Raw genomic sequence first — 25652 nt, 5'->3', positions numbered from 1 at the left:
TTTGACGTGTGTGTGTGTGTGTGTGTGTGTGTGTGTGTGTGTGTGTGTGTGTGTGTGTGTGTGTGTGTGTGTGTGTGTGTGTGTCACGTGACTTTTTTTCTTCCTCTCAGGACTCGGAACTGCTTTCAGTCCCAATCTGTTTAAAATGCGGTGCAGATTATTGAACATTTTATTCCACACAATAATGCAGACTAAACATGACTCTTACTTAGCCGGAGCGGGTTAAACACGACATTAGGTGTTTTTTAAGGCAAGTTTTTCTTTCTTTTCTCTCCCACTTCTCCCGGATGACACATTTATTGGAGCCCTGAGTCCTAGTGGAGAAAAGACAAAGGAGAAAAAGGCTTTTCGAAGCTACGATGTTTTGGGCCTAAAACAAGACAAGAGGTAAACAGGACAGATCTTTATCACCTCAGCGTGTTAAGTGTGTCGTGTTTAACTCAACACATGCACGATGTTGATGATCTTGTGGTGTTTGTGTGATTCAGCTGCAGTTTTTATTCGCTAAGGAAGCTGATTGTTAGCCGTTAGCACAGCTAGCTGGAGTTGTTATTATTATTAGCATTAGCACGCTAAAGACTTTAGCACACAATTGGGTTTAAAGTGTTTAAAGTCTACATTATAGAATATATAAATACAGGAATTATTAATTATTTATAACAAATCTAGATTTCCGTTCGATATTCTGTAAAACTGCAACAGATTTCAGCTCAGGAGTCTTCAGGGACACACACACACACACACATATATACATACACACATACACATATATATACACACACATATACACACACACACACACACACATATATACATACACACATACACATATATATACACACACACACACACACACACATATATACATACACACATACACATATATATATACACACACATATACACACACACACACACACATATATACATACACACATACACATATATATACACACACATATATATATATATACATATACACACACACACACACACACATATATACATACACACACACATATATATATATATATATACATACACACACACATATGTATATATATATACACACACATACACTCATACACATATATATATACATACACACACAGATATACATACATACACACTCTGTGTGTGTGTGTATATCTGTGTAATATATATATATATTTACACACACACACACACACAGAGTAGAACGGGGGCATAGAAGCCTTTATCACCACCACATATACATTACAGCACAGTGGAATTTGTTTCTTCACATACACCAACTGAGGAGGATACACACACACTCACACACACACTCACACACACACTCACACACACACTCACACATACACTCACACATACGCTCACACATACACTCACACATACGCTCACATACACTCACACATACACTCACACATATACACACATGTATATACAAACACAGATACACATACACTCATGTATATATACACACATATACACATGTGTATATATACACACATATACACACATACACACATGTATATATACACACATATACACACATACACACATGTATATACAAACACATATACACATACACTCACGTATATATACACATATACACACATATACACACATATACACACATGTATATACAAACACATATACACACATACATACAAACACACACTCAGTTGCTCATTTGTATAAAAAAATAGAGAAAATGTAAGTCGCTCAGGATAAAAGGATCTGCTAAGTGCTGTAAATGTAACACACACACAGAACTCTGTGTCTCTGTGTGTGTCTCTCTCTCTGTCTCTCTCTCTCTCTCTCTCTCTCTCTGTCTCTCTCTGTCTCTCTCTGTCTCTCTCTCTCTCTGTCTCTCTCTCCCCCCCTCCCCCCCCCACCCTGTGTATATATATATATATATATATATATATATATATATATATGTAGTATATTAGGGCCTCCTGTTCATGTCTAGGTGTGTGTTACAGTACAGATAGAAACAGTTTGTTGGTCAGAAGATCAGAGCTGAGTGAAATATTCAGTCTGTACAATAGAACAGGATCTCAGGACATCAGACCTTCAGACTGATGCTGTAGAACTTGTGAAGAACATCAGGTTCCTCTCCTGTCAGACAAGATTTAGCCCAGGGGTCAAAGTCTCCTGAAGCAGACAGGTGTAGATTGGATTTAATTGTGACTTGGTCTTTGTCTGATCTTTATCTGTGTCAGTGACTCTGTGTCAGTGACTCTGTGTCAGTGACTCTGTGTCACATGAATTTACTTTACTAACTTTGTCCTGTTCACTACAACGCTCTGCTCTGATGCTCCCTGTGAAAGTGAAGAAAATAATGATTAAAAGAGATAAATATGAAGATTTAATGTATAAATCTGTATAAATGACTCGGGTGTAGTTTTAGTGATAATATATAATATAATACGTCTGAGATTGTTTTGTTTAATAAAGCAGAAAACTGAATTGTTGTAAAATGAAGGAAGCAAAGTGTTTCCTGTATCAGTTACTTTCCCCACACAGAATCACTCCATCACTTAGATTCAGTTTTTACACTTTTCTCTCTCTCTTGTTTCTCATAACAAACTTGTTCATCATGTAGAACTGCACCATCTGCATCGGTCAGGATCTCGCTGGGATCTCGCTGGGATCTCGGGAACTCTGGGCACAGGGCGGCCATTTTATAGTGAACGGGAATAACAGGAGATAATAAAGTGGAGTAAAGTTAATTGGCAGTTTATTATTAATCTGCAAAGCGCACACACACACACACACACACACACACACACGCACACCTCCAGTGAAACGGATGTGTGTTATTGTGTAATACCGAGCTGCTGACGGTTGTTGAATTGTGTGGAGTCTGTTTGTGAGTGCAGGTCTGTCTCTTTCTTATAAACGCTGCTTTAAGTCGTCCGCACTCTACTTCCTGTTTGACTTCAGTTAACCGTTTCCTCTTCAGCGCTCTGTGGTGAAGAAATAACTCTGTCAGATGTGCTCGTGTCAACGTCTCAGTCCGGACGCTGATGTCATTCACCTCACAACTGCTTATGTTGGGACTGTAGGAACGTGAGGTTTTTATCCTCACTCGAGTCCTGTGGCTTTAATCCTAAGGAGCTGATGGAACTGTAGAAATACACCGTGGTGTGGAGCAAACTGTTCTGATCAATAAATGGATTTATAACGTCACCAAATAAAGGCTAGTTACATGCAGAAACCCTTACAGCCATGTGGTGGCGCTGTCAGGTCGAGTGTTTTGTGACTGCTGGTTTGAGCGCTCAAACATATCCTCGGGTTTGGGAGTCAAAAACATCCCTAAAGTGGAGCGTGAGGAGTTTAACTGTTGGATGAGGTTCATATTTTCAGCTCTGTGGTGCTTTAAAACGACTCTAAGGTTTACTCGTGATGTCTTCAGGATGGTGTCGGGTTCTGAGGTCACGCTGAAACAATCGAACAAAACACGTCGGCCGTGTCGGTGTCTGATCTCGTCTGGTGAGAAACCTGCAGTAAATGTGTTCATTAGGGAGAATCTTCATCTGAAGGTGTCCTCTGGTCTGTTATAGCTCAGATGGAGAAGAGAGAAGTTACACACACCTGCTTTAATTTAAGCAGGATGTTTACTTACAGCACCTTTAAATAGGAGAATGAATTCCTCTGGTCGGTTTGTATCGTGTATAGGAGGACGATCTGAGACCGTCGACTGACCTGGATCTGATTTGCATGTTTCATAACGTCGCCTGACTCTATTTAAAGTGCGGTGAGAACCACAGGGCCCATCGTTTGTAAAACAAAACATTCTGCATGGTCTGAAACGTCAGACCTGAGCTCCTGACTGCAGTGACGCTCCTCACTGACACCTGATCCTGTAATTAACATCCGCCCCGAGAGCTGCTGAGCCCTGAGGGGACGTCTGGGGAAAACATGCAAAATAAATCAAATCTTCCTGAAAACATTCTCACGTTAACCTGAAAGTTCAGGAGATTATTTTATATTAAACACAAAGTGGTGTGAAGTGTGTATGGTGTGTGTGTATGGTGTGTGTGTGTATGGTGTGTGTAGGTGATGAGTTCATGAAGAGCTTCTGATGTTTGTTTATTTCCTCAGGAACTTTTGAGTTTTGGCCCTTTATATGAAACATAATGAATGTCACAGGTCATATAACAGCTTTATAGACACTTTATTAACACACATCGTGTTTTGCTCTCACAAGAAAACGCTTTAGTCACTGATGAGAAGTTTATATTAAATCTGTCACTTTTTGCAGTGTAGGATTTTGAAAATCATGGGTGTCAACCTGTGTGTGTGTGTGTGTGTGTGTGTGTGTGTGTGTGTGTGTGAGTGTAAAGTGTTTTAGGATTGAATGGTGATGAACCTAGAGATAGAAATATATATTAATTTTTATTTTGAAGTCTAAGTTGATGTTCAGGTTAATGATCAAACACAGAAACTGTGATGTGCCGCTTAAGGACTGTTCTGGCATTAAATATCTAGTTTCTTTCAGATTTTTAACATACACACACACACTAACACACACACACACTAACACAATAACGCACTAACACACACACACACACTAACACACACACACTAACACAATAACGCACACACATACGCACTAACACACACACACACACACACTAACACACACACGCGCACTAACACACACACACACTAACACAATAACGCACACACACACACGCACTAACACACACACACACACTACAGATAATGACTAGATCTGCAGGTTGTTATTATATTTGTGTAGTGATTCACTCCCTTGTGCCTCAGTGACCTCGTCAGGTTATTACACGTTTCACCAGATTGCTTCATCACACTCGGCATGATGCAAGTGTTGGTTACGTTTGAAGGGTTTACTGGCACAGAACAGACGCTGGCCCTTTAAGAAATCTGCCCTGAAGTGGGGCGGGAGAAACATGAGTAAAATGCCTCGTTGTAGGCTGAGCTCTTCTCTGAACCTTCACGCCAGAAGGTGGAGCTTTTCATCTGGCATGAAATAACATGTCCTTATTTAGAGCAAGGCAGACTGTACCATTTCTCTCCTGAGGAGAACCTTGAGTGAAGTTCTGACCTGCTTTCAGAGATCAGCTTTAGCTGTAGAACAGTGACGGTGTAACCTGTCTGATGTTTCCTGTGTAGACGAGCAGACGATCTGTTACACAAGCGTGTGTTTAGTGTTCCTCTCTCCAGCTCTATTGTATTGTCCACGACCCCCCCCTCAGGTTCCATGTGAATGGTTCAGCTCGTACCCTCCCTAAGTCTGATTTATCTCCACTGCTAGGAAAATCTCCCCGTGGTGTGTGTGTGTGTGTGTGTGTGAAGTGTGTAAGCTTCTGCTCGATAACCGAACGGAACGTAGCAGGAACGTGACCCAAACGCCGTTCTTCTTCTTCTTCTCCTTCCTCCATTTCCAATGTGTCTGTGGTTAAGACCATGGCCTCTCAGTCAGAGGGTAAGAAGAGACTGAATGCTGACTTTCAGATGTCTTTCTTCTTGAAAACTTCTGCCCCTGGTGTCGTAGTCGGTCACATCCTCCTTCTGTAATCATCGGGTCATCAGAGGGAACGTGATGTGATCTGTGAACTTGTTCAGGTAGAGTGGAGCCATTTTCTATGTTGTGTACAATAGAACATTGTGGAGTGAAGAACTTCAGTGTGGAGTTTCTGAACACGATCTGGTTTCTGATTAAAGGGAAATCGTTTCTGTCTAAATAATCACTAGGAATTAAAAAAATATTATCTCGTGTTTATAGTCATTATTTTTGTGTTTAGTGATTCTTCACTGCACTAAAATGAACACGTAACCGTCAGTTACGCTGAAGGACATCAGTGTGTCCAGTTAGGAAGTTTCACCTGATTAAATAAAAGTGAACACCAGGACATCCCACAAAGTGGATGGTGTTGCAGGTGGTGGCCACAGACTGTTGCTCGCTCCTTCCTGAATGATTCGTCTCTAGTTTTGTGTTGTTCTGGATCTTCTCACTAGTGGTAGCGTGGGGCAGAACCTGCACAGGAAGTCCAGCTCCTTCAGGATGGTGCATCCGTACATGCTGTTACAAGGAGGTTTGTGTCTCCAAACACCGTTTCAATAGCATGGAGGAGATCTTGATGCACAAGGAGAACAGAGCAGCAATCCTGCTTAGGAGCACTGCAACAGCCCTACAGAATGACCTCCAGCAGACCACTGGTGCGGCCATTTCCTATCAAAGTCTCAGAAACAGGCTGCATGGGGACTCGACATCCTCTAGTGGGTTCTGTGTTCACAGCCCAGCTTTGTGTAACTTGATTGGCAGAACACAAGAATAGGCAGGTCCACCATTGGTCCACTACAGCTGTGGGCAGGTTCACACTGAGCACATGTGGTTGATGTGGGGTAGGGAGGAATATCCTTTGTCGACATATAAAATCACCAAAACAAACACGCCCCTAACCCAAACGGGTCCCACCCCTGTATCGATAGCTCCGCCCACACATACATACGTAACCCAGGCGACTAACGGAAAGAAACGTGTCTTTATCATAGCTGAAGGGAAGAACAATACGATTGTAGATAAACAAACAAGCAAAAATGCCACACAAGCATAATGATGTAAAGGACAAAGGCATATATTAGTTCTGTGTAACAAAGCAAAACCAACGTTACTCACCTATCGAGAAGGAAAAAAGCGCCTCGGCGTCTTAAGTAAAGTCGGCCACATATTCACAGGTCGGAGTTTCCCGAGTCGATAACTCCTGAGCTAAACGCTGTTACTACACAAAACGCGGTTGTAGCTGCCTCTCTACATCACTACGATAGAAAAGAGGTGTTATTTGTGTAGTAACAGCGTTTAGCTCAGGAGTTATTGACTCGGGAAACTCCAACCTGTGAATATGTGGCCGACTTCCTGCTCCTTCAGTTCTCTCCAGCGCTGGAAAGCTGATCCTATATTAACACGTCCTACTTCTTGTCTTTATCGTAAGTCTTTCTTCTCTTTCTTTCTTTGTTTTTATTCTCCGTGTCGCTTTCTGCTAATGTCACACACGCGCACTGAACACTCTCTCCACCCGTATCGACAAGACACGCTCCTTTCTGCTCATTGGCTACACGTTTGTTTTGTTGTTTTTAGTTTGTCGGCCCGACTCGGTTTTCTGAAGCATTTCTCAAACAACGCATACCGCACCTTTAAAGCAAAACGTCTTTAATTTGTAAATTTATTAGGTGGATATTAAAGGTAAACGTAATCATTCGGCTTTCTGAGCGCTAACTGGCCTTCAGCTCAGCAGGTCCGGAGGATAACAGACTTATTAAACCCGGGACGTGACTGTGAAGCTCTTCAGACCGATTCACTGTTCATGTGTCTGATGAAAAGCGTCTGATTAATGACGCACGTCGTCGTTGACGTACAGCAGAGAGATCCGGCTAGACTGCTGAGATATAAACGTCTCCTCTGCGCTGACACATTTACTCTCGTTACTGTTGTGTTTACAGATGTGTTGATGTTAATTTAACATCAGACTGCACAAGAACATTTCACTTCACAATAAACCAGGAAATGATCCATACACCTTCCTAATGTAACATGATTGACAGTTGTGTAGATGCTGTAAAACACATCTGGGAGCTCCGCCCCATTTCCTCCATCTCACTAGCCTGCTGTCCACGTGATCCTGATTATTTTGGGATATAAAGTGTGGGTGTCTGGAGCAGGTGTGTGTGTGTATGGTGTGTGTAGCAGGTATAGGTTGTGTATGTGGTCTTGGGTCAGGTTTGGGCTGAGAAAAGGGAAGGTGAGAGATCCCTTCATGTGGACGTGAGTTTTTCAGCAGAACCTGCAGGTTTGGAGCTAGCGTCAGGTTTAGTGCTGCAGATACTCCATCTGACCGACGGGTGCTCGAGTGACCAGGCCACGTTACCCCCCCCAGCATAAATCTACCCCACAGAGTAATTACCACTCACCAAACTATTGTTTTCAGTCCTGTTAAATTTCCCTGAGTGTTAAGTTGGCGTGTTGTCGCTGTTAGTCACTGAACATGCAATTTGCTCTGACTTGTTTAATACACAGAAAGGCGTGTTGTGTTACAGGTGATCATTACAGTGGACGTTCTCCTGTGGAGCTTCTGTTCACAACACCACGCTTCCTTTTCATTATTAACACATGGTGCTGAGTATAACAGCAGCTTATAACTTAGCGAGCGTTCATCAACACGGCATCGTGACACGACATCACAGACACGTTACATTTGTGATGAATATTTAAATAATTTCTAGTCATTTCTGTAAACTGACTGTAAAAATCCTCCATGCTTCTTGTGCTGGTTCTCAGTAGCTCATGTGCTGTAGATGTGTGTGTCCTGGTGTGATGATGTTCCTCTCATGGTTTAAATGTCGGCCCAGTTTTTTGCTCCTCTTCTCCACGCTTAGTGACTGTGTCTCTGTTGTTAGCAACATGAACCGTGAAGACCGGAATGTTCTACGTATGAAAGAAAGAGAAAGGAGAAATCAAGAAATCCAGCAGGGAGGAGAGGCTTTTCCCGCCACCTCCCCCCTCTTTCCCGAACCTTATAAAGTGGTAAGTCTTTATTCCCTTTTTCTCCTTTCTGCTTTAAGCCGTTGAGTGTGTGAGATGTTCGTATGTTTAGCATGATTGCTCATGTTCATCGTCCTGATCCGAGTGTTTGAGTGTTTATTTCTCAGCGTTTCAGTCCGAGCGTCCCGTCGGTCGGTTCTGACCTCAGTAGCCGTGGTGACGCTCAGAAAACTGGAGCATTGCACTGAGATTAAGTTCCAGCTTTTCTCCAACAGACGCTTCTCTTTTTCCTGCTCTCGTAAAAGCCTCGTGCCTGGTTAACTCTCCACAAAATCCCTTTCAGTTCCTGAGTGATACCTGGACGGTGTGATCAGACAGATCGTGTGATCAGACAGATCGTGTGATCAGACAGATCGTGTGATCAGACAGATCGTGTGATCAGACAGATCGTGTGATCAGACAGATCGTGTGATCAGACAGATCAGACATGTCACCATCTCAGGTTTGAGGTGGATTCAGAATTAAAAAATAATAAAGGAACGTTTTATTATAATCCTTTTATATGTCTGTGGTCTGATGTCCACACGGTCCTGAGTGTCCACACAGTCCTGAGTGTCCAAGCGGCGTGTCTGATTATGTTGTTAGATTAGATGGTTTGCTCTTCGACATTTCCCCTTTTTCAGCCTGTTTGTGTCCCCTTTAATATTACAGTAATAAAGGCCTCGAGTCGTGTTGTGCTGATAACACTGAGGTTTACACACAACACACACAACTACGTTTATTAGTCAACAACAACACACACGTTATATCTGTTTATAGTGTGTGGAATGTCTGAGAGACAAGTTAGATCCTGTTCTCTCTGTGTCTCTCTCTGTGTCTCTCTCTGTGTCTCTCTCTGTGTCTCTCTCTGTGTCTCTCTCTGTCTCTCTGTCTGTCTCTCTCTCTGTATGTCTCTCTCTCTGTCTGTCTGTCTCTCTCTCTGTCTGTCTCTCTCTCTGTGTCTCTCTCTGTGTCTCTCTCTGTCTCTCTCTGTGTCTCTCTCTGTCTCTCTGTCTGTCTCTCTCTCTGTATGTCTCTCTCTCTGTCTGTCTGTCTCTCTCTCTGTCTGTCTCTCTCTCTGTGTCTCTGTGTCTCTCTGTCTCTCTCTCTGTGTCTCTCTGTCTGTGTCTCTCTCTGTCTGTGTCTCTCTCTGTCTGTCTCTCTCTCTCTGTCTGTCTTTCTGTCTCTCTCTCTCTCTCTCTCTGTCTGTCTCTCTGTCTCTCTCCCTCTCCCTCTCTCCCTCGACTAAATATAAAGGCTGGTTATAGTACAGAGACACTACAGTGTAAACTCGTCTGTCCTGAACACTTTCCCCTGCTGATTAACATCACTGAGCACCGTGACTGGACTGGAGTCTCCATGTCCGAGCTTTCTAACAAACATCACATTTATGTCTCTCATTGAGGAACATTAAACTTTTCTTTTCTTTACCATGTTCTTAAAATCCTTTATTATTATTATTGTGTGATTTTGCTTTATAAACAGCTCCAGTGTTTATAACAGTGGTTATTAAGAGTCACAGGTGATTAAGTCTGATGGCAGCTCAAAGTTCTTGAGCTCGGAGCGAATTTCAGAACGTTTTCATAGAGTCTGGAGTTCGGTCTTTACACCGTAGAGACGTCTAAATGGAAAAAGTGTGAGGATGAGGGAGGAACCCAGGAGATGAGCTGTAAGACCATCATCATCATCTCAGAAGGAAACGTTGCACTGGTGCTTTCCACACACACGTTTAAAACAGAAATCCCCTGTTTACTAGTTCAGTGCTTTTCAGGTATTCATCAGCATTATAGCTGCTGGAAGAAATGCTGTGAAGAACCATTTCCTGACCTGGATTTCTGCATTACTCATAAAACACTGTCTGATCTTCTTCACCATTTAGTCAGCATACAGACACAGCATCCTGCTGAAGGAAAAGAACATTTCCTCTCTGAATCTATTCACTGTTTGGTGCTCAGATGGTGGACAAATGACATTCTCTGAATAAAAACCTCAACTACTTCCACATCCTGCACAGACACACTCATGTATGTTTACTCCTTTTGTTATTCTCAGTGCACTTGTCCATGAAACCATGGTTTACACCGTTGTAGTAAATAATTTCTCTACATTACAGAATAAAAAGATCAACTGTTGGACTGTTAACGTAATAAAACTGTTGTTAATAGAGAGAACTTATGTTGTGGCTTCAGTTTGCTCAGTAATCTGTGTTAGATTTAATGAGACATGACCTGCAAATATCGCTCCATCGTGCAGTGCTGATTAGATGGAAAAACAACCCAAAGATTATAGCAGAAGATCTACAGAAACCACTAGAACCTGCTGAATTGTGTGTTCATGTGTCTGTCGGAAGAAACCCGTCTGTGAGGTTATTAACAGAAAAAAAACCAACTGAAGAAACCACAGCTCTCTGAAAATAAGACTGCACATTTCACATTGATACGAGATCATCAGCATTTAATTGTGTGTGCAAAAGGAGAGAGTTTACTGTAGTGAGGGTGCTCCCATACACCAAACCCTCACGCCCATGAAGCACGGTGGTGGGAACATCAGCGACTGAACAGGTTACTTAGTGTAGGGACACATTAAACACTTCGTACTGACTCGTCATCGACGTTAGTGACACCACGTGAACTTTTCACAAAGAAGGATTTTAGCAGGTCATGTGATCTGATCATATCTCGGATTAAACATGTTTTACGTAGACTCCGTAGTTTGTAGGAGTTTTTCTTGCACATTACAGAAAACAATTTCCAGAATAAGTAACAGCTTATGTTTAAATTCTTTCCACAGTCCAGCAAGGAAGACAAACTCTCAAGTCGCATCCAGAGCATGCTTGGAAATTACGACGAGATGAAAGAAACTATCGGTGAACCTCCCATGTCCAAACTCCTGGCGAAAGGATCGAGCTCTTCCACCTCAGAGGAGAAGTCTCTGTACGCTGAGCAGCGAGGTGGAGTCAGCCAGAATCAGAGCAACAAATGGACTCCAATTGGTTCAACTTCTGGAACCTCTTCCTCATCTTTATCCAAGTCCCAGAACCGCTCAGGCTCGTCGAATCAGAGCAGCCACAGCACGAGCCAGCGCGGCGGTGCTAACAGCCAGCGGCACGAGCGTGAGTTTAGTAGCAAGAAGTCCAGTAAACATGAGCACAAGAGCTCCACGAACTCGAGCGGGCACTCGCGCTCGCTAACGGCCGAGATTCACACCAAGGAGCGTTACCACTCCAAATCCCCCAGAGACCGCGAGGCCAACTGGGACTCGCCATCCAGAGTGCACTCCTCCTCCTCCTCCTCTTCATCGTCCGCCTTCCCCAGTGGGCAGCACTCAGGCCAGGCTTTTCCTCCCTCGCTCATGTCCAAGCCCGGCTCCATGCTGCAGAAGCCCACTGCATACGTCAGGCCTATGGACGGTCAGGAGACGGCCGAGCCCAAGACTTCCTCCTCCTCCTCCTCTTCTTCGTCGGAATCGTATGGAGGCCAGACGCATAGCAGCAGCGTCGGAGAGATGAAGGCCAACAGTAAAGCATCGCTCACCAAGCTCAAGATCCCAGCACCAGTAGAGGTGAGGTCAGAATGTTGTCCCAGTGGGAGTGTTTATATAAATCTCAGCAGGGGAGAGAAACCAAATATGTGTATGGGGTTAATATCCAAACCTTAGAGTGCTGATGTCTCAGAATTGTGTACGCCGGCCCTCACGTTACCGGCCCTCACGTTACCGGCCCTCACTTTCCCAACCCCCACGTTCCCGGCCCCTACACTACCGGTCCCCACGTCTCAGGTCCTCATGTTACCGGCCCCCACACTACAGGCCCCCACGTTACTGGCCCCCACACTACTGGCCCTCATGTTACCGGCCCCCACGTCTCAGGCCCTCACGTTACCGGCCCCCATGTTACAGGCCTTCACATTACAGGCGCTCACGTCACCGGCCCCCACACTACTGGCTCTCACATTACCAGCGCCCACATTACCGGCCCTCACGTTACCGGCCCTCACGTTACCGGCCCCCACATTACCGGCCCCCACATTACCGGCCCCCACACTACTGGCCCTCACATTACCGGCCCTCACATTACCGGCCCCCACACTACTGGCCCTCACACTACTGGCCCTCACACTACCGGCCCCCACATTACTGGCCCTCACACTACCTCGCACTAACCCTGACTGTACACAACAAATCTTTTGATGAATATTCCAAGTTCTAATTTTCACAGGTTAAAAAGACCTGTGACTTTCCACCTGATGCTGAAACAATAAAGTGTGTTTGAGACTTTGATGTTTAATCGTGAGCTGATGATCAGCTTTATTTCCCTTGACAGGGAGCTCTGACTGGAGACGTCAGCTGCGTGGATGAGATTTTAAAGGTACATTTAGGGCTTATTTATTACACTTTACTATGATCGCTTTGTGTATTTGGACATTTGTATAAATCTCTCACTCCATCTTTCTCTCTCTTTTCCAGGAAATGACCCAGTCTTGGCCCCCCCCACTCACAGCCATACACACCCCCTGCAAGACTGAGCCTTCAAAGTTTCCTTTCCCAACAAAGGTCAGTCAATAACGCTCAGATCACTGCACTACCTCCCCTGTCTCCCCTATACCTCCTTTATACCTCCCCTGTCTCCCCTATACCTCCTTTATACCTCCCCTGTCTCCCCTATACCTCCTTTATACCTCCCCTGTCTCCCCTATACCTCCTTTATACCTCCCCTGTCTCCCCTATACCTCCTTTATACCTTTCCTATACCTCCTTTATACCTCCCCTGTCTCCCCTATACCTCCTTTATACCTTTCCTATACCTCCTTTATACCTCCCCTGTCTCCCCTATACCTCCTTTATACCTCCCCTGTCTCCCCTATACCTCCCTTGTTCTTCTTCTAGATCATACCCCAGTGTAGGAGGCTATTTTTAAATAGACTTGCAGAAATTCTGAGCAAGTGAGTCACTGTTGAGTCAGACAGACAGACAGACAGACAGACAGACAGACAGACAGACAGACAGACGGTGTGTAATGAGGTTAACTGGTGGCTGTAATGATGTAGAAGAGCTTAAAGGAGTTGTTTATAGTCTGATAATGTGTGTATCGAACATGTCTGTTCTTTCTGCCTTTCCTGAGTCTGGACTGTGTTTGTGTTGCAGGATGGCCAGCTCACAGGCTTTGGAGGACTCAGTAAGTGTCTCAGAAATAAATATGTTGATTTTATGCTGGAACTGGAATAATTTAATTTAAGCCTTTTATACACAAGTTTATGGTCAAGTTAAAAAAATAAATACCGCTTTGCTTTAATTAAACCTTCCTGATTGTTGTACTGACACTGTGAGAACATCTGACACTGTGAGAACATCTCATCTCTCAGAAAAAAGTATCTCAGGAAAAGGTTCATCTGCTGCACCGCAGACCAAGGCATGTGATGGAGACCAGTCCAAGTGAGTTGAGGGTTCTGTGTAAACAGCTTTACTGCATTTTTAAATGAAACGGAGTGGCAGACATGTCGTGACCCTGCGGCTGTGTTTCAGCACGCTTCATGATGACCTCAAACTCAGTAGCAGTGAAGACAGTGATGCTGAACAGGAGTCTACCAAAAGAAACGCCTCAGCAAGGTACTGAACCAGACAGAACCTGAACAGACCCAGAAGATCTCTCAGGTCTGTTACTTATTAATGTAATGTACCAGACAGTGAGCACCGAACATTCGTTCCCTCCGTGTGTCGTTTTTGGGATGATATTAAATTCAGCTCTGACTCAACAGCTTCATGATCTACCTTCCAATTTGGGGTTTAGTGGGTTTTTAGTGCTTGCATATTTATATGTGAATGTACAGTGTGTTTATGTGTGTGTGTGTGTGTGTGTGTGTGTGTGTGTGTGTGTGTTAATAACAGTAATAATAACAGTGAAGTAGCTGAGAGAGAGGACTCCAGTAGTCACAGTGGCTCAGAGAGCAGCTCTGGATCTGAAAGTGAGAGTGAGAGCAGCTCTACAGACAGTGAGGCAAATGAGCCGCCACGGGCGGCCTCACCTGAGGTACACACACACACACACACACACACACACACACACACACACACACTATCAATGTCCAGCACAATAAAGCTAGACAAGACAGTGTCTCACATGGTCTAAATGAGTGTGATGAGACCCTGCAGTGTTAAATAGCTCCTGATCAGAGAATCATGATTATTTTATTAGCAGTAGTGTGAATAAAAAAAATGGGTTTTATATTATTTTAATTGAAATATAATTGTGCAGGTTTGTGTGTAGGGTTATAAAATTGCTCCATATTTCTCTACACTGCTTTGAGCAGTGAATTAAATCAAATGAGAGTGTTGGGTTTTTACGGTCACGTAGATCAAGTTTTCTAAATCATTACGTCTTGTTCTGTGTTACAGCGAGAACAGCCCCCAGCTAATAAGTGGCAGTTGGACAACTGGCTTCCTAAGATGGAGGACCGTGAGAGCAGCACTTCTCGGGGTTACAGTGGCAGTCAGGGGCCCAAAGAATCCACCCCTGCACCGGGTCGAGACCAGAGGACCACGCAGAAAGGCTCTGAGAGCGGCCGTGGGCGTCAGAAGTCTCCTGCGCAGAGTGCTGAAGGTGGAGCCAGCACCAGTCAGAGACGCTCAGTGGGCAAAAAGCAGCCCAAAAAGACAGATAAGCCCCCAGTGGCCGAGGAACCTAAAGGTAGCCTGAGGGTGGAGAGCGAGCCTCGAGCTGAGACGCCGCAGCCCCGTGCGAGAGCGCCAAACAAGGGTCCACGCAAACCTGCTGCAAAGAAAGAGCCCAAAAAAGATGTGCGGGCCCCTCCGGAAAAGCGCAAATCCAAGCCTCCGGGCAAGCAGAAGTCACGGGAGTTTGTGGAAACGGAGTCATCGTCATCCTCTGACTCTGATGAGGAAGAAGAAGAGAGCGCTCCATCTTCCTCACACACTCCAAAGTACGCCCCTCATGTTTTCTCCCCCATGGAAGAGAAAGACCTTCTCTCACCGCTCAGTGAGTCTGATGAGAAACTAACAGGCCCCAGGCAGCTGCTCGTCTCGATCGACCTCAGCCTGCTGAGCCGAGTGCCGGGCCGAGTGTATAAAGACCCCGAGGTGAAGGTGGAGCGGGATGCCACCGGTGACAGCAAGGACTTCCTGAAACAGCCAGTGGAAAGTAAAGCAAATAAAGGCAAGAGGAAACACAAGGTAAGAGTTTCAGCCACTGCAGAGCTCTAATGGGCATCAAATAGGGACAAAGGCTTAGGAAGAGGACTCGTTAGTAACTGACCAACACTGTTAGTGTTTATTAACATCTAAAGTCTTAAACTGTTAAACTGTTAAGTTAAATGGCAGTGACTGAGTTCAGATTCAGTGTAAATGAACTCTGACTTGTTCTGTCTGTAGAATGATGACAGCCTGAAACCAGAAAGCAAGAAGTCCAGGACGGAAGAGAAGTCATCGCACCACAAAGTCAACAAAGAGTACGTTTTGTAAAAGTTAAACCGTCCGTGATCACGTTTTATAGATTAGTAAATGTTTTTGAATGTAAGGAGTAAGAAAAACTGCTCCTCAGCATGGTGTGTAATGTCAATGTGTGGGGAATGTTCATCACTCTGTGTGTGTGTGTGTGTGTGTGTGTGTGTGTGTGTGTGTGTGTGTGTGTGTACAATGCCATTAGTGCCTGAAGTCCAGCAACAGGCTTTAATGTGGAGAATGTGGAGTTTTGAGATGAGATTTGATGAGAGATTTTTCAGAATTCCTGTTCTGTAGAATTTGGTCACATTAAAATTGGTTGTTCTGGATGTAAACATGTGTAACGTGGCACCTGCAGGTCAGCAAAACGTGTGGTGGATAAGGATAAAGAACCTGTCCCGTCTCCTTCCCTGACCCTTCAGCGCACACCCAAGTCTGAGCATCAGGGCCGTAAACGTACGGTCAGTCAGTCATCCAGCTCGCTGCCCATCAACACCAATAGTAAGGAGGCCACCAAGAGCAGCTCCAGCTCCAAACACCGCAAGGGCGAGGAGAAACAGAGCCGCGGCAGCAAAGACACCAAGGTGTGTGTGTGTGTGTGTGTGTGTGACACATCTGTCTGCTGACTGTCAACATACCTCTCTCTGTCGTTTTCTACTTGGTAGTGAGTTTAGAAGAGAACCTGAGCTCAGCTGCACTACACACAAACCCTCTCAGGTCACACACACGTTATTCCTGTAGATGAATATCAGAGACTAGAAGGGAACTTAAATATCTGAGCCACAGCGAGATAACCAGCCTGGGTGGGGGGGGTGTTAATGACTCAGCAGAACAGATCTCAGGACTAAATAATTCAGAATTATTTTTTCCACGTTTCCAGACATGTTATAAATGTTCTTAATAAACGGAGGAGGAGGAGGAATAATTCTGCTCGTTTTTGTTCGTCACCCCTGTAGGATAAAAGCTCTAAGCCGGAGAATCAGCTGGCTGCACCTTCTCTCTCCTCAGACAGTACCAAGAGGTCCAAGCTGCACTTTGAGGACCGGTAGTACAGATCTCTGATCTCTCACACACACTTGTGTTAGCTTTCACTTATACAAACAGACTTTACAGTTAATGTGAGAAAACACTAGGCTGTAAATCCAGGAAGTGACCAGATGTCCTGCAGGAACCACTTGTTAAAGATGCAGATGATTTGGTGTTTAATGGTGTCTGATCTCGTGACTGGAGGTTATAGGGTTCAGACCCTGCAGCTGGAAGTGTGTTGGTCACTGCTCGTCTTTGTGTTTAGGGTTCATTCAGCTGATCATTACCTCCAAGAAGCCAAGAAGCTGAAACACAACGCAGACGCTCTGGTAAGAAGGAGTTTATTCCTCTAGTTCATATTGACAGATATTTTATGTCCATGAAACGAGCTGGTGTTTGTTCTTCAACACGTTACAGCAGATAAACAGCTCTGCTTCTCTCTCCATGTGTTTGTATGTATTTACAAAGCAACTGCTGATTTCTGACATTCTGTGTTTTCCTTTTTCTTAAAGATGGACAGATTTGAGAAAGCAGTGTATTACCTGGATGCTGTGGTCTCCTTCATAGAGTGTGGAAATGCGCTGGAGAAAAGTGCACAGGAAGCCAAGTCCCCTTTCCCCATGTACGCTGAAACTGTGGAACTCATTAAGTACGTACTCATGACCTACACTTCACATGTACACAATTGTGTCTGTGTGTGTGTCTGTGTCTGTGTGTGTGTGTGTGTCTGTGTGTGTGTCTGTGTGTGTGTGTGTCTGTGTGTGTGTGTGTCTGTGTGTGTGTGTGTCTGTGTGTGTGTGTGTCTGTGTGTGTGTGTGTCTGTCTGTGTGTGTGTCTGTCTGTGTGTGTGTCTGTCTGTGTGTGTGTCTGTCTGTGTGTGTGTCTGTCTGTGTGTGTGTCTGTCTGTGTGTGTGTCTGTCTGTGTGTGTGTCTGTCTGTCTGTGTGTCTGTCTGTCTGTCTGTGTGTGTGTGTGTCTGTCTGTGTGTGTGTCTGTCTGTCTGTGTGTCTGTCTGTCTGTGTGTCTGTCTGTCTGTGTGTGTGTGTGTCTGTCTGTGTGTGTGTGTGTCTGTCTGTCTGTGTGTGTCTGTCTGTCTGTGTGTGTCTGTCTGTCTGTGTGTGTCTGTGTGTGTGTGTGTCTGTCTGTGTGTGTGTGTGTCTGTCTGTGTCTGTGTGTGTGTGTGTCTGTCTGTGTGTGTGTGTGTCTGTCTGTGTCTGTGTGTGTGTGTGTCTGTCTGTGTGTGTGTGTGTGTCTGTGTGTGTGTGTGTCTGTGTGTGTGTGTGTCTGTGTGTCTATGTGTGTGTGTGTCTATGTGTGTGTGTGTCTGTGTGTTTGCCTGTGTGCGCCTGTGTGTGTCTGTCCATACACTCGTTTTTTGACTGCAGTTTTGTCTTCAGCCTCTAGGTGTCCTCATTACATCATGTTACTTTTCTGGATATTGCAGTGCAGTTTGTGTAACAGCTTTAGCAGTGTGGTGTTATTTGTGTGTTGTTGTGGTGTTAAGTTTCTCACCTGTATGTGTATTTGTAGGTACACTATGAAGTTAAAGAGCTATATGGCCCCAGACGCTACCTCAGCAGACAAAAGACTGGCAGTGCTGTGGTACGTGTGATTTATACCTGAGATCATGTCTTTGTACAACAGACTAGAGTTTAAATAGTTTAACACTTTATACATTAATTCACATAACCAGTGTTATATTATCTGTATATTATCTGTATATTATCTGTATATTATCTGTATATTATCTGTATATTATCTGTATATTATCTGTATATTATCTGTATATTATCTATAACTGAACACGACTGAGCAAAATCATTGTAGTCATTAATCCTGAAAACATACAACAGTTCTGTTTCACTTTATCTGTAAAATATCTTCTTAAATTTGATTTAAACAAGGTGTAAACCCCCCCCACCTGTCTCTCTCTGTCTCTGTCTCTCTCTCTCTGTCTCTCTCCCTCTCCCCCCCCCTCTCTCTGTCTCTCTCTGCCCCCCCCTCTCTCCCTGTAGTTTGAGATGTCAGTCTCTCCTCTACCTGAGGCTGTTTAAATTGAGGAAGGAAAGTGCCCTGAAGTACTCGAAGACACTTACTGAACATTTGAAGGTAAATTTATTCAGCGTTGTTCTGAACACAGCGTCAGCTTTCAGCTCATTATCATCTCCTTGACCTGACGGTGATATTTCTGGCCTATAAATCGTGGTATTTTATTTTTTATTGCAGAATTCATTGAGTAACACTCAGGCGCCGTCTCCTGGGATGGGAAAGTAAGTATTTTATTAATAAGGGTTAAGATTTAAGAAGTTCTGAAGGAATCATAATTTCAATTTTATTTTATTTAAATAACTGATTTAATACCCATTTGTTGTGTCACATTTCTCTTCCCTTACACTCGTCTCTCTGCTCTACACGGTGTGTAGGTTTATGTTGCGGTTAGAGAAATACAAGATGACGTTATTGATAAGATTCTGATTAATATTTGTCTGTATGCTCATTTGGAGGGTTTCACTTTGACTCGCTCTCATTTACTGGTTATTTTAGTAAAAAGTCACCTGTATGTAGAGCTTTAGGAAGTTCTCCTGAGCTTCTGATACTAAAACAACAACATCGATTTAGAAAGAATCCCCAGAGGTGTCTTACTCTGCAGCAGCAGCTCGTTAGCACTGAACATTGTTCATCAGTGTGTGTTTGTGAGAGTCTTCACACACACACACACACACGCGCACACACACACTTGTAAATGATTGGAGTTTGTAAAGTGAGAGGAGTTTGTATAAGGTGTGTGTTACGTGACCGGTGATTCCTCACTGCTGGAACACGTCTCCTCCTCAGACTGAGAGACAATTCTCAGTACGAGTCAGTAGAAGGCTCGCGGTCGGTCAGGTTTAGATTAGCTGGGGGCGTGGCAGTGCCACCTTTCTGACCGCCTCCTCTTCCTGTTCCCCAGTAAAGCGGTCGGAATGCCGTCCCCAGTGTCACCCAAAGTATCTCCAGGCAGCGCAGGCAGTTACTCCTCCAGTAGCTCCTCGAGTCAGAGCGGCAGCTCCTCCGTCACCATCCCACAGCGCATACACCAGATGGCGGCCAGCTACGTGCAGGTCACCTCCAACTTCCTGTTTGCCACTGAGGTGTGGGAGCAGGCCGAGCAACTGGCCCGGGAGCAGAGAGGTACGAGGAGAGCATCCAGCTTTTTTATTTTTTTATTTTAATAATAAAACCAGTACTTACATCTGATACTGCTGTTTATCATGTGTCTAGAAATTTTCTCACAGACACCTGTCACACCTGGGGTCATGTACTCATTCATTCTGTCTCTCTCTGTCTCTCTCTCTCTCGGTCTGTCTCTCTCCCTCTCTGTCTGTCTCTCTGTCTCTCTCTCTCTCTCTGTCTGTCTCTCTCTCTCTGTCTGTCTCTGTCTCTCTCTCTCTCTCTCTCTCTCTCTCTCTCTCACACAGAGTTCTTCAGTGAGCTGGATAAAGCAATGGGCCCACTGATCTTCAACACCAGCACCATGACTGAACTGGTCCACTACACACGACAAGGTCTCCACTGGCTGCGGCTCGACGCCAAGCTCGTCTCATAACACTCTCCCTCGTCTCCTTCCTTCTTTTCTCTCCTCTTTTTCTTGCCTTACTCACATTTATTTAATCTGCCTCAGACGTATCTGTGACACTGTGTCCATTATCAACACCAGCTCGCCACCCCCACTCCCCCCCCAACACACACACACGCACACAATAACAACCGACTGAGCAACACAACACTGAGTGCTATGGCTAAACTCGCCCCAACTCCACTAGTCTTGTATGGCGAGGTGACCAAACACCGTGTAGGTCTTCAGCAGAGCGTCGTCAGGCTCGGCGTCTCCTCGCTCGGGAACACAAACAACAAAAGCCATCTTTATGCTTATATATATATCATTTATTGGTTTCGTCTTGTTTTGTTTTTGTTTTAAATCCTTTCAGCTGTGAACTTTCAACTTTTATGGAATCTCAGTTTTTTTTTTTTTAAACCAGCGTACCTCCCTTTAACCAAAGGTGCTTTAAATACTAAGGGTTTGTCCTTCTCTCTTTCTGTGCCTTGTATACAACATACAGGAACATGTTTGTGCACACGAGCTGCTCGTGGTGGAACCGGGTCGAATAGTTAGACAGGAAGTGTGTGACATTGGGCAAGGCTGCGAATGCTAATGACTTAATCTCTAAAGCTAGCATTCCATTCAGTGCCCAGAAGCGGGCGTGGCCGATAACATGCACGAGATCTCATCCGTCTACAGACGCTCGAGTGTGAGGAATAAGAGCACCTCAGCGATGACCAAAAGGACCTGAAGCATCATCAGTTTGATTCCCAGATTCCCCTCAGGCCGCTCCTCCGTCGTTCTCTCTTTTCTTTTCTTTTTCTTTTTTTTTTTTTTTACACTTTTTCTTGGACCTGGACTTTTTTTTTTTCTGGGATTGTAACAGACTTTTTTCTGCCCGCATTTAGATTTCTAGAAGAGTCTCTTTATCCACATCATTCCACCTCTTAAGCACATGAATATTTTATTACTGCCGCTTCAGTACTACACCGTGTGTGTGTGTGTGTGTGTGTGTGTGTGTGTGTGTGTGTGTGTGTGTGTGAGATATACATGTATATAATTTTTTATTTTTTTTATTCAGATACAGAAAATTGTCTGTCACAAAATGACATTTTCACTCACAGAATAATGAATAATCTTCTGCTTCTTCACCTTAAATACAGGGTTGTATTATGGGATGTTTATGAAATTGCCATATTTAAGTATTTAATATCAGTCTTGGGATTTTACTTTATAGTCGATTGTCTATAGGAAATCATGTAACAGGAAGGAAGCGCATATGGAATATATTTATTACACATGTACTTTATATTTATAGTTTCTACACACAGTAATATTGCATATGAAGTCGTTTTGGCCAAAAACAGAAGCATAAAGGTGTATTTTTCCGTACAGTTCGGTCTGTGCTGCAGCGTGTAAGCTACAAGGTACAGCGAGGATCGGTGTTCGTCCCGTCAGTCTGCAGCATGTTCAATGCTGGAAATTTACCATCTTTTGCACTAGAATGTTTTTTTAATCCGTCGGCTCCCTGTTTTTTCTGTAGGGACAAACTGTTATTTCTTCTTCTGCTCGTTTGGAGATGAGGAGAAATCTGTCTATGCAGATGTTTTTTAAAGCGTTCTCTCAGTGAACTCTTCAATCACACCATCTGTGTGTTAAGTATTAAACATCAGCGTTAATGCGAGACTTTCGCTTCTTCCTTCTGTGTAATTACACGTACAGATTCACTGTAGAAGTGTGTAGATGGTCTACAGGACGACGCACCCAAAGTTCAGTTCTGCGCAAATTCCTCAGCTTTCTGATGCAGAGAACTCTGGCTTCATGGGTTTAAGAGTTAAATTGCCAAAACGACGATAAACATTTATTATTATTATTATTATTATTATTATTATTATTATTACTGGTTCAGTAACCAACAGTGTGCATTTTTCTGGCTTGGAAAGGAATGTAGCATTTTTTTAATTATAATTTCATCATAGTTTCAGAATATTCTGGAGGATTCTAATGTGGACGAGAGCCCAAGAGCTTCAGGTGGAATTTTAAGACAATTTTATAAATTAGGTTTGAATTAAATTCCTGATGGTTAACGAGCCTAACGATCATGAACAGGGTTTTTACTCGTTTACCTATTTATCTTGTGCACTACGTTGGTTTGAAGCTGAACTTGAGCTGATTCACTGCTGTGGCTCTTGGTTTTTTTCCCCTTACTGATTTTTCCTTTTTAAAGCAACATCTAAGTCGTTTTAAAATCCAATAAGAATTCACATGTAACTATAAACCAGGGTAAAACTTTTTCTGACATCTACAAATGAAACACTTGCATGTTTGTATTTAATTGCTAAACTGTATAAATGTACATATAACATCTTTTAGGGTAAATTTTTATGGCTACACATTTGTATGAAGTTGTAAATAGAATGTTAATATTAGACTCATTACTGAACTTCTTCCTATTTTATTCACACTGTACATCACGATTCCCCGTCACATCCATGCTGTTGTGTTTGTTTTTCTTTTATTCTTTAGTTTTTAACCTAACTCTCTCTCCATACTTTTGCTCATGGAGATTTTTAGACTTTGGTCTGTTTTCTGTGATTCTGATTGTGGTTGAGTTTTAAATCCTGTCCAAATGACATGTTGAAGTGAAACCTGTAGGACGGCTGTAGCTCGTGTGGTCTTGTCCAGATGTTTCCAGGCGTTCGTGTACGTTCGGCTGTTCTGTGTCTTCATGTTGTGCTCATTTTAGGGTTTATAAAGTGCAGATTATTTCTGCGAAGGTTCTGCAGTCGGTTCAAATCCAAATCGGTTTAAAGTATTGTAGAGTTTGATCAGAGAAATTTACATATTATATAATGGATGCAATATGCTTTATGATTTAAAGGTACGCTCACAAGCCTTGATTATCATGAACTTGTAATTTAAAAACAATTTTTTGTGAAGTGAGTATTACTGAATACTAATGGGTTTTCTGAGTCTTTGTATTTCGCTGTATTGAGAATAAAATATATATGACTATTGAACTTTAGCACTGGTTTTTCCTCCTTCTTTCCTAATACAGTATGTACTATAGTGGGGAAGTCGTGGCCTAATGGGTAGAGAGTTTGACTCCTAACCCTAAGGTTGTGGGTTCGAGTCTCGGGCCGGCAATACCACGACTGAGGTGCCCTTGAGCAAGGCACAGAACCCCCCCAACTGCTCCCCGGGCGCCGCAGAATAAATGGCTGCCCACTGCTCCGGGTGTGTGTTCACGGTCTGTGTGTGTGTGTGTGTGTGTGTGTGTTCACTGCTCTGTGTGTGTGTGTGTTCACTGCTCTGTGTGTGTGTGTGTGTTCACTGCTCTGTGTGTGTGTGTGTGTGTGTGTGTGTGTGTTCACTGCTCTGTGTGTGTGTGTGTTCACTGCTCTGTGTGTGTGTGTGTGTGTGTGTTCACTGCTCTGTGTGTGTGTGTGTGTGTGTGTGTGTGTGTGTGTGTGTGTTCACTGCTCTGTGTGTGTGTGTTCACTGCTCTGTGTGTGTGTGTGTGTGTGTGTGTGTGTGTTCACTGCTCTGTGTGTGTGTGTGTGTGTTCACTGCTCTGTGTGTATGTGTGTGTGTGTGTGTTCACTGCTCTGTGTGTGTGTGTGTGTGTGTTCACTGCTCTGTGTGTGTGTGTGTGTGTTCACTGCTCTGTGTGTGTGTGTGTGTGTTCACTGCTCTGTGTGTGTATGTGTGTGTTCACTGCTCTGTGTGTGTGTGTGTGTGTTCACTGCTCTGTGTGTGTGTGTGTGTGTTCACTGCTCTGTGTGTGTGTGTGTGTGTGTGTGTGTGTGTTCACTGCTCTGTGTGTATGTGTGTGTGTGTGTGTGTGTTCACTGCTCTGTGTGTGTGTGTGTGTGTGTGTTCACTGCTCTGTGTGTGTGTGTGTGTGTGTGTGTGTTCACTGCTCTGTGTGTGTGTGTGTGTGTTCACTGCTCTGTGTGTGTGTGTGTGTGTGTTCACTGCTCTGTGTGTGTGTGTGTGTGTTCACTGCTCTGTGTGTGTGTGTGTTCACTGCTCTGTGTGTGTGTGTGTTCACTGCTCTGTGTGTGTGTGTGTTCACTGCTCTGTGTGTGTGTGTGTTCACTGCTCTGTGTGTGTGTGTGTTCACTGCTCTGTGTGTGTGTGTTCACTGCTGTGTGTGTTCACTGCTGTGTGTGTGTGTGTGTGTGTGTGTGTGTGTGTGTGTGTGTGTGCGCACTTTGGATGGGTTAAATGCAGAGAGTTCTGTGTATGGGTCACCGAACTTAGCCGTATGTCATGTCACTTTACATTAACTCCTGATCTAGGATCTGAATGAAACAGTTTTAAGTGGTGAAGTAAAGTTAATGTCCTGTTTCATGTTGAAGTAAATGTCATTAGTAAACTGCGCAGCTGTACATTAGTGCGTCATGGAGATGAGCAAGAAATGTAGAGACGACGTGCTGATTCGGTCTTAATGTCGGGTTTCATTTCATTAATAATGTAAATATAATAAAGTACAGTGACGTGAAGCACAAGAACTGATTGTAACTGATTTAATTCCTCGGCTATTTTCCTGATTATGAAACACTTCTTTACGCACTAATGTACAGCTGAAGGTCATCTGTAGAGGCTGAAGTTAAGAGTCAATCTGCTGCAGGATTCTGATGAATGTTCAGATGACGGTTTGTATTTTGTTCTCTACACATTTTGCCTGTTTTATTGTCACGACCGTGCAAAGCCGTAATCCTGCTTAATATCTGTGTGAATGTGTGTAGCCTTTAATAACCTCCTCTTTAAGACTCGCACCACGAGGTAGAAATCTGCAGCAGGTGAAAGAGCTTTTTTTCCCTTCCGCATGCTGGACGTGATGGAGGCTCAGAGTTTGGACTGTTCCTAAATCTGGGTTAAAATTCACTTCTACATTCCACATAACTTCTACATCCACACCTACTCTGTTCCTTCCCTGTGCGACTCTCCTGCCTCGTGTCAGCTTTACTCTGTAACACTCAGGATCCGTGTTCAGTGTCAGATGGTTTTTATATTTCTAATCGAATACAAGGTG

General features: G+C 43.8%; 1 protein-coding gene across 6 annotated transcripts; it reads left to right on the top strand.

Moving 5' to 3' along the window:
• The first annotated feature begins 89 nt into the window (after window positions 1–89).
• On the top strand, window positions 90–23636 carry aff4 (AF4/FMR2 family, member 4). 6 transcript variants are annotated; one of them, XM_027154301.2, is made up of 20 exons: window positions 90–387; window positions 10434–10578; window positions 11345–12115; window positions 12876–12920; window positions 13019–13105; window positions 13697–13727; window positions 13915–13984; window positions 14075–14158; window positions 14438–14579; window positions 14945–15739; window positions 15938–16014; window positions 16365–16590; window positions 16963–17051; window positions 17298–17361; window positions 17545–17681; window positions 18562–18633; window positions 19047–19140; window positions 19258–19301; window positions 19982–20202; window positions 20490–23636. In XM_027154301.2, the coding sequence occupies exons 3-20, from the start codon at window positions 11384–11386 to the stop codon at window positions 20615–20617; spliced, it is 3138 nt and encodes a 1045-aa protein (XP_027010102.1). In that variant the 5' UTR covers window positions 90–387; window positions 10434–10578; window positions 11345–11383; the 3' UTR covers window positions 20618–23636. The 6 variants fall into 6 exon arrangements, with proteins under 6 accessions (XP_027010102.1, XP_027010098.1, XP_027010103.1 ...); XM_027154297.2 differs by lacking the exon at window positions 10434–10578 and adding an exon at window positions 8431–8557; XM_027154298.2 differs by lacking the exons at window positions 90–387; window positions 10434–10578 and adding exons at window positions 4670–5601; window positions 8431–8557.
• Window positions 23637–25652: the final 2016 nt, after the last annotated feature.

The sequence above is a fragment of the Tachysurus fulvidraco genome, chromosome 21 (genome assembly GCF_022655615.1).
Source record: "Tachysurus fulvidraco isolate hzauxx_2018 chromosome 21, HZAU_PFXX_2.0, whole genome shotgun sequence".
Classification (NCBI taxonomy): domain Eukaryota; kingdom Metazoa; phylum Chordata; class Actinopteri; order Siluriformes; family Bagridae; genus Tachysurus; species Tachysurus fulvidraco.
This window is presented reverse-complemented; position numbering and strand designations above follow the sequence as displayed.